The 9,433-nt window shown below is 53.5% G+C and overlaps 1 protein-coding gene across 1 annotated transcript in view; it reads left to right on the plus strand.

Moving 5' to 3' along the window:
* Window positions 1-706: 706 nt before the first annotated feature.
* B3GNT7 (UDP-GlcNAc:betaGal beta-1,3-N-acetylglucosaminyltransferase 7) overlaps window positions 707-9,433 on the plus strand; it is a 15,407-nt gene continuing 6,680 nt past the window's right edge. The window contains exon 1 of the mRNA XM_032777361.2: window positions 707-835. Coding sequence (XP_032633252.1) covers window positions 825-835 — 11 coding nt within the window. The 5' untranslated portion in view covers window positions 707-824. The remainder of the gene's footprint in view (window positions 836-9,433) is intronic.

Genomic DNA, 9,433 nt, shown 5'->3' on the forward strand with positions numbered 1-9,433 from the left:
GGGTGTGGAAAATCCACCCTCTCCCAGAGATGTTTGAAATGAAATATACACAGGTTGCGAGGGAAGGTACTGTACATCTGGGGTCAGGCTTGGGTTATGGGGAGTTACAGATACCGTTTGCAAGGATGAAAAAAAAATACATACATATCACATAACTGGCATAGACCCAGATTGGGGTGCAAGAGTTTTTAAAGCGTCAGTGAATAAGTAGGCTCGGGTTCGCCACTCATGGAATGAATGAGGAGTCCAAGTCCCACCTAAGGCCCTGTGTAGACAGCGCTAGGTTGCTGGAAGAATTATTGGGGCGTTTGTGCTAATGGGAGCCCCTCCAAGGAAGTGATCCCCTTGGGGATGATGGGCCCCTGTGGTCTCCTGGGGCCCAGGGGGTGTCTGCGGCCAGGAAAGCAAAATGGCAAGAGGGCCTGGTGTGGGGAGCTTGTTCCCAGCGACTGAGTGATAACCACGCCTGAATCCTGGCCCATCGCCCTTTGACATGGCCTGGGACAGGGGGCAGAGCCCGTTGGTGTCCTTGGCCCCGGGGCAGCAGTCCTGCCAGCCCAGCAGCTGAAGAGTTAAAATACCTGCAGCCAAGGCTCCACCTCGGTGAGCGGAGGGGAGGAAAGAGGCAGATGTTGGGAGCTGCTGAGCCGGAGGCCAGAGAGCATAGAGGGCTCTGTGTGCAAGCGGCAGGCAGGGAGGAGGGCCGGGCGGAGCCGAGCCGAGCCAAGCCAGCCTGTCCCGTGGCTCCCCCAGCAGTGGAGCCCAGGACGAGGAAGGAGGGAGCGAGGACGCCTCCCAGGATACCAGCCGGCAGCACCGCTAGCATGTTGCAGTGGTGAGTGCGCCTGGGTTTTCCCCCGATCTCCCCGGGGAGCTGGGGGGCGGGGAGATCAGCGCCCCCCACTTTTCTCTCTGATGCAAAGAATTGGCTGCTCAGCCGGGCCGATCCGGGCTCTGCCTCCCCCGCCCTCGGACCGGCTCGGCGCGTCTCGCCTCGGGTGAGCTGCGGGTTCCGAGTTCGGGGGCGCCCCTGGGGGGTCCCTGCGCCCCCCCCTCAGGTACAGCGGGGAGCGCGGCCATGCCAGGGGCGGCTGCAAAGGGGCGGGGTGAAAATCGGGGGAGCCAGGCTGGGGGACTCGGCATTTGCTCCTCGCCTGTCCGGTCCTCGGGGCTCGCTCGCCTCCATCCCCAGCCGGGTCGGACCCAGAGCAAAGCCCCCCAGGGGACCTCGCGGAGCCGCTGGTGCTGCTTCCTCTTCGGGGCCAAAGCTTGGCTCGAGCTGGGGGGTGTCGTCCCCGTCCTCCCCCGCATCCTAGCAGCGGCCCAAAGGCTCCCTGGAGTTTCCCCGCGGGTTGTCTCGGGGGAAGGTAAAGGCATTGGTTTGGGGGGGCAGTGTCCAACCCAGCCGTCCCCCCCGCGCCCGGCTTCCAGCGGCGCCCCAGCGCTCAAGCGATCTGTTCCCCTCGTGGGGGGGACATCTCCCCCCCAGGACTGGGCTGCTGAGATTTTTTTCTCTCCTTCGTTGCAAACGGTACCGGCATCTCCGTGCACCCGGCGGGGGTCGAGGGGCGGTTCCTCAATGCAGGACACTGTTGCCCATTAGAGGAGTTGGGGTGGGGGGGGGGATGGGATCAACCCGTCCCGCAACAGTGGCAATTAATTGGTTATTCCAACAGCTCCCTCCGTGGAGCCGGGGAGGTGCCCGTGCAGGGGCCCCACTAGGACTTGGTTTTCCTGACATTTTTTTTTCGCTGTAAAATCTCTCTCCCTTCATAACCCCAAGACAGGGACAAGTCAGCGGGGAGCCCTGGGCTGCCGGCTAACCGGCCGGCCGTCACGGGTCATTGCCCCTCCCGACTTCCGCGGAGAGGAAGGGCAGGAAATCCCCTCACCTGCAGTGCCGAGAGCCAATGGGACTGGAACTTCTAGTCTGGAACCCTGGGGTTCTGGATCTGATCCCATGAGCTCCCCAGTCCCTGGGGTCTCTGTGGCAGAGCCCTTGATAACTGAATGTAAAGGAGGAATTAAAGGCAAGAGAGACATTCCAGTCCAGTCAATGGAAAGCCTGCCTGTCTCCCCAGAGACTTTGGACTATGGATGGACTCAGGGGGGTGGGGAGAGCTTCCATTGCGTACGCTGGGCCAGTATTCAGAATGGGAACTGTTTATTCTTAATTAGATTGATAAAAGGCTTGGACTATATTCCAAGGTTGCATGACACACCCAAAGGTGTGTCCTACAAGCTGGGGGAGACTAAAGAAGAGGCAAGTGCGAGCTGAGTTTGGCCAACTTAAAGCACCCCGTCCTGGGAAAGAGTTTGCTCTCGGGTGGGTTTCCTACTGGTGGGGCTCCACTGACTTCCGTGAAGCTACTCCTGAGTTACAGGGGTGTGAGTGAGACCAGAATCCAGCCAGGGGTAGCAGCTTTTTGTGCTCGCCTTCCTTCAGTGTGTGAGTTTCACCTGCACAAAAACAAGGAGGAGTCCGGTGGCATCTTAAAGACTAACATTTATTTGGGCATAAGCTTTCGTGGGTAAAAACCCCACTTCTTCAGATGCATGGAGTGAAAATTACAGAAAAAGGCACAAATATCTATTGGCATATGGAGAAGGGAGTTAACTTACAAGTGGAGAACCAATACTGAAGGCCAATTTAGTCAGGGTGGATGTGGTCCACTCCCAGTAATTGATGCGGAGGTGCCAATACCAAGGGAAGAGAAATTGCTTTTGTAGTGAGGCAGCCACTCTCAGTCCCTAGTCAAGCCCAGCTGATGGTGTTAAATCTGCAAATAAATTGTAGCTCAGCAGTTTCTCTCTGAAGGCTGTTTTTTTAAGTTGTTTTGTTGAAGGATGGCTACTTTTAAATCTGTTATTGAGTGTCCAGGAAGATTGAAGTGTTTTCCTACTGGCTTTTGTAAGTTACCATTTCTGATGTCTGATTTGTGTCCATTTATCCTTTTACGTAGAGACTGTCCGGTTTGGCCAATGTAGATGGCAGAGGGGCATTGCTGGCACATGATGGCATATATCACATTAGTAAATGTGCAAGTGAATGAGCCTCTGATGGTGTGGCTGGTGTGGCTGGGTCCTATCATGATGTTGCTAGAGTAGATCTGAGGACAGAGAAGGCAGCAGGGTTTGTTGCAGGGGTTGGTTCCTGGTTAGTGTTTCTGTGGTGTGATATGTAGTTGCTGGTGAGTATTTGCTTCAGGTTGGGGGGCTGTCTGTAAGCAAGGACTGGCCTGTCTCCCAAGGCTTCTGAAAGTGGGGGATTGTTTTCCAGGATAGGTTGTAGACTGATGATGATGCGCTGGAGAGGTTTTAGCTGGAGGCTGTACGTGATGGACAGTGGCATTCTGTTATTTTCCTTGTTGGGCCTGTCCTGTAGTAAGTGATTTCTGGGTACCTGTCTCGCTCTGTCAATCTGTTTCCTCACTTCCCCAGGTGGGTTTTGTAGTTTTAAGAATGCTTGATAGAGATCTTGTAGGTGTTTGTCTCTGTCTCAGAGATTGGAGCAAATACAGTTGTATTTTAAGGCTTGGCTGTTCAAATGGATCGTGTGGTGTGTCCTGGATAGAAGCTGGAGGCATGTAGGTAAGTATAGCGGTCAGTAGGTTTCTGGTATAGGGTAGTGTTTATGTGACCATCGCTTATTTGCACTGAAGTGTCCAGGAAGCGGATCTCTTGTGTGGACTGGTCCAGGCTGAGATTGATGGTGGGGTGGAAATTGTTGAAATCCGGGTGGAATTCTTCAAGAGCCTCTTTCCCGTGGGTCCAGATGATGAAGATGTTGTGAGTGTAGCGTAAGTAGAGGAGGAGCACTAGGGGACAAGAGCTGAGGACGCAGTTCTAAGTCAGCCATAAAAATGTTGGCATACTGTGAGGCCATGGAGGTACCCATAGCAGTGCTGCTGACTTGAAGGCATACGTTGTCCCCAAATCTGAAATGGTTGTGGGTGAGGACAAAGTCACAAAGCTCAGCCACCAGGTGTGCTATGGCCTCATCAGGGATACTGTTCTTGACAGCTTGTAGTACATTTTCATGTGGAATATTGGTGTAAAGAGCTTCTACATCCATGGTGGCCAGGCTGGTGTTTTCAGAAAGATTGTAGTTTCCTCAGGAAGTTGGTGGTGTTTCGAAGATAGTGAGGAGTGCTGGTATCGTAGGGTCTGAGGAGAGAGTCCAAATAAGCAAATAATCCTGCTGTAAGAGTGCCAATGCCTGAGAAGATGGGGCATCCAGGATTTCCAGGTTTATGGATCTTGAGTAGCAGATAGAATACCCCTGGTCAAGGCTCTGGGGGTGTGCCCATGTAGATTTGTTCCCATGCTGGAGCAGGGAGTTTCTTGAGCAGATGGTGTAGTTTCTTTTGGTATCCCTCAGTGGGATCGGAGGATAGTGGCCTGTAGAATGTGGTGTTGGATAGTTGTTTGGCAGCCTCCAGTTCATAATCCGACCTGTTCATGACGACTACAGCACCTCCTTTGTCAGCCCTTTTGATTATAACGTCAGAGGTATTTCTGAGGCTGTGAATGACATTGCGTTCTGTACAGCTGAACGCCTCATCACCTCAGGGCCAGTCCTTGCTTACAGACAGCCCCACAACCTGAAGCAAATACTTACCAGCAACTACACATCACACCACAGAAACACTAACCCAGGAACCAATCCCCAACAAACCCCATTGCCTCTCTGTCCCCAAATCTACTCTAGCGACACCATCATAGGGCCCCACCATACCAGCCACACCATCAGAGGCTCATTCACTTGCACATTTACTAATGTGATATGTGCCAGCAATGCCCCTCTGCCATGTACATTGGCCAAACCGGACAGTCTCTACGTAAAAGCGTAAAAGGATAAACATGTTACGATACACATGGACAAATCGAACATCAGAAATGGCTAACTTACAAAAGCCAATAGGAGAACACTTCAATCTTCCTGGACACTCAATAACAGATTTAAAAGTAGCCATCCTTCAACAAAACAACTTAAAAAACAAGCCTCAGAGAGAAACTGCTGGAGCTACAATTTATTTGCAGATTTAACACCATCAGCTGGGCTTGACTAGGAACTGGAGAGTGGCTGCACTCACTACAAGCAATTTCTCTTCCCTTGGTATTGGCACCTCCGCATCAATTATGGGGTGGGGACCAACATCCACCGCTGACTAAAATTGGGCTTCAGTATTGGTTTCACTTGTTAAGAACTCCCTTCTCCATGTGCCAATAGATATTTGTTCCTGTTTTCTGTAATTTCACTTCATGCAATCTGAAGAAGTGGGTTTACCCACAAAAGCTTATGCCCAAAAATCTTGTTAGCTTTTAAGGTGCCCTCGGGACTGCTCCTTGTTTTTGTGGCTAACAGACTCATGGCTACCCCCAGATATTGTCACGCTGCACAGTTTGCTTAATGTTGTGCGGCCAGATCCAAGATGCAAGGGGGGCTAGAAAAAGGGGGGCTCCCAACATGTATTCAGGATGGGGAGAAGTCCACATTCAGGCCCCCCCCCCAGCACCCCCCCCCCCCCCGGGGAGTAAGGGAGTGCCACTTCAGAGTTATTTGCGGCCAGTAGAAGTAACATGGAGAGTCTCCAGTTAAGGTTACCTCAGTAGCCTCCTCTGGGCCATTGTTTCTTTTACATGCCAGTGCCTCAGACATAGGTTAGAGGTTTGTTACAGGAGTGGGTGGGTGAGATTCTGTGGCCTGCATTGTGCGGGAGGGCAGACTAGATGATCATAATGGTCCCTTCTGATCTTAAAGTCTATGAGTCTATAATCATGGAAATGCTTTTCCTGCTTTATACAGGCCACAAGTCAGACACTGCTGTGGTTAGTGCGTTAGAAATCCCATAGCTACCGCGTATGAGAGAGCTTGTTTGGGATCGTAACTCCAGAGCTACTACTGAGTAGCCTTCACATTCAAAGCATTTCCTTATTGCTGCAGTTTTTTCCTCTGCAACTTTAAGGAAATGCCCTGACTGTTGAAACCAAAAGCGATCCTGCAACAACATCCATTGTGAACATCAAAGAGTGCAGTGGAACCCTGAAAGACTTTGTCTCCCAAACCACAGGCTGCTACTGCTTGAGCTAACGAAGCCCCCTTGTTCCAGGTTAAAGCATAGCCAGATACCTGGGTTTTCCCTATGCTGCAGGCAGCCGCCAGATGGCAAACCGCTCATGGGCTGGGTTTGTGCAGGCCACACTTGCCGCTGGGTGGCTCTTCTCTGTTGGTTTGTAAGATGATAACTTTTGAACAGCGCACCTGATCTGTTCCAAAATGTCAGGGAATGTTCCAGGCATCCCAGGCCAGAATCCTATTGATTTTGGGGGGAAATCAGAAAAAAGCGAAAGGGGAAAAACGTGAAACACATATGCCCCCCTGCCATCTGATTAGCACAGCCATAGAGAGTTGGGGAACAAACACCCCTGCTGTGGAGAGGAGAATGGGGGATCTTGGCATGGAGGGAGGAGGAATGAAGGGCACACAAAAGCGTATGTGTGTGTGGATTTTGCAAGATGCTGGTAAAGGGGAGGATGGAATGGGGGGCACACAGGGGAGGAGGGAGTTATCCCTGACAAAGAGGAGGGTGGGAGGGTGGTACAGAGGCAGCTTGTGGGGTGCAGGACGCATTGAGCCCCTGGTCTGTGCAGGGAACTTGGCCTAGTGTGCAACCCGCTAGTAACCGCTATCAGTTAGATACAGTGGGAATAGTTTTGGCTATAACAATGTTCAAACATGGGTGGGGCGTAAGTTTCCAGGGAGATTTTAACTCTGTGCCAAATTGCCAGGGAGTCACAACCAGCTGCTTCAGAGCTAGCGGGACCCCACCGGCCTTAGAACCAAACCAGTATTTCCAGCCCGGGGCCCGATTTTAAAACGACCTGTTACCCGGAATGAATTTGATCAATTTTCTTCAAACTTGGCGGCAATGTTCGCCTTCACCTTCAGCAGTAACCTGCCTAGTCTCAGCTCAAATAAACCAATTCTGCCAAGCTGAATTCTGGGGGTGAGGGGTGAACATCAGGCACTGAGGATTGTCATGCCATAATGCAAGAGCGATGGAGAAGCAGATTGGTACAAGATTGGGATATTGTGGGCCTCAAGCAGAACTTTTGTAGAGCCCCAGAAATGCAGTATTGCATTAGCGCAAAGAGAGGCAAGAACCCTGAAAGCGAGGACGAGCAGGGCAGGGATTTGAAGGCATTGGGAGAAGTGATGTCAGATTGACAGGCCAGGAAGAGACCTGGTCTTGGATAGAGCCCCATGGGACCCCCACAGAAGGTGGGAAAGGGTCTGCCAAAAGACCAGCTGGTGCAGGGACCAGGGGCAAAGGAGGGAGGAGAACCTCAGAGGATGGTATTTGAAAGGCCAAGAGAAGAACCGATTTCAAGGAGGAGGATGTGATTGGCAGAGAGGGTACAAGGACAGAGGGTGGCTGAGGCTGCTGGAGACCAAGTGAGAACAGTCTCAGCGGGGTGGAAAGGCTGGAAGCTGGACATAGGGAGGGGAGGTCCAGGCTGGTGCTGGATGAGAGGGCCGTGAGGCAGCAGCTGTAGATGGTGTGTTAGATGAACTTAGTGATGAGAAGCATGGGCGGCGGGTGGAGCGCCCCTTTGGGGAGCCTACAGCGGTGGTTCCAGGCACCAGCACTCCAAGCACGTGCTGGGGCGGGAAGCCGCGGGGGGTGCCCTGCCAGTCGCTGCAAGGGCGGCAGTCAAGCAGCCTTTGGCGGCGCCAATCCCAGAGATTTCACCCCTTCTGCCTGCCCCTCAGAAGCCGGAGCCCCGAGACTCCCCCTTCCCCAGCCATAGCCACAAGCCCCTCACCTGGAGAAGCCCCAAGCATGCCCCCTGGCCAGAGGAGCCCCGGGCTGGCTGAAGCTCTTGAGACACTCCCCACGCATGCTTGCCCAGAGGAGCCCCGGCTGGCTGAAGCCGCAAGACACCTCCACACACACCTGCCCAGAGGAGCCCCAGGCTGGCTGAAGCCTCAAGACACCCTCCCCACCTCCCACCCCCACACCTCTGCCCGGAGGATCCCCGGGCTGGCTGAAGCTGGAGTGCCCCCCCTTGACCGGAGGAACTCTGAGCCGTTCAAAGCCCAAACCCCACCCCCTCTCCTGCAACCACCTTGCCCAGAGGATCCCTGGGTCAGCTGCAGCCATGCCTCCCCTCCCCTCCCCAGACCCAGGCTAGCCCGGGGAAAGCGTCTCTTCGAAGACGCTTTTGATATGTCTCATGCAAGTTCTGGGGTGGCCGAGGAGGCAGTATTTGCTACTCAGCTTCCTGAGTTCCTCAGTAATCTCCCTGGAGTGGAGGGAGATTATTGAGGAACCCAGGAAGCTGAATAGTGCATACTGCTTCCCAGCCAACCCAGAACATGCATGGGGCATAATAAAGCAAAATCTTTGCCCCCAATCCCCATAACCGGGAGGTCTGGTGACCGCAGCAGCCTCCCCATGTCTATTATACCCATCACCCATGATGAGAAGGGAGATGGGGCAGCAACTGGGAGGTCGGGGAAGGTGGGGAGGTCAGCTTTTGGAGGGACATGCAGGAGGTGAGCAGGAGGGGAAGGGAAAAGGGGAGAGATGTCAGTGGCCCTGAGGGGCAGAAAAAGGGGTCAGATGGAGAGCAGGGGAGAAACCTCGGTGTGGGAAGAGGGAAGGAGTTAGAGGGGGTGGAATGGGGTCGGGGGTAGCGCAGCAGATCTCACTGATCTCTTGGGAAGAATCAGCCTGCATTGGGTGGAGCGGGGGAAATGCAGGCTACAGAATGGGGGCTCGTGTGACCCGGACGGGGCTCTGGATGAGGTTACCGGCCGTATAGGACGTGCCATCTGAGAAACACGTTCCAGAGCAGCAGTTACTTCCCAGGGGATCCCATCAGTACAGCACGGTGCCTGTGTGTCAAGCTTGATGAAATCAACTGACCCGATGCTACATCCCTTCCCTGCCCCCATCCGCCAGCGGCACTGCCAGCTCTGCTCGGCATCTCACAAACTGTCTTGTGTTTGGAGAAGGTGACGGGGTCCTGCTAGGCAAACAGGTCATTGGCTGGAGGAGAAGCCCTGACATACACGGGACAGAGGGGCAGGAGGAAATTGGAGCAGATGTGAGAGAAGGAGCAGCAGGGCCGGAGTGGTTTGGGAGCTACAGAGCAATGCAAATAACTGCAGTCGGGTCCCGTCCTTAGCACAAACAGCATAATAACGGCCATACTGGGTCAGACCAAAGGGCCATCCTGCCCAGTATACTGTCTACCAACAGTGGCCAATGCCAGGTGCCCCAGAGGGAGTGAACCTAACAGGCAATGATCAAGTGATCTCTCTCCTGCCATCCATCTCCATCCTCTGACAAACAGAGGCTAGGGACACCATTCTGGCTAAGAGCCATTAATGGACTTAACCTCCATGAATTTATCCAGTTCT

Source organism: Chelonoidis abingdonii, chromosome 8 (genome assembly GCF_003597395.2).
Source record: "Chelonoidis abingdonii isolate Lonesome George chromosome 8, CheloAbing_2.0, whole genome shotgun sequence".
NCBI lineage: Eukaryota > Metazoa > Chordata > Testudines > Testudinidae > Chelonoidis > Chelonoidis abingdonii.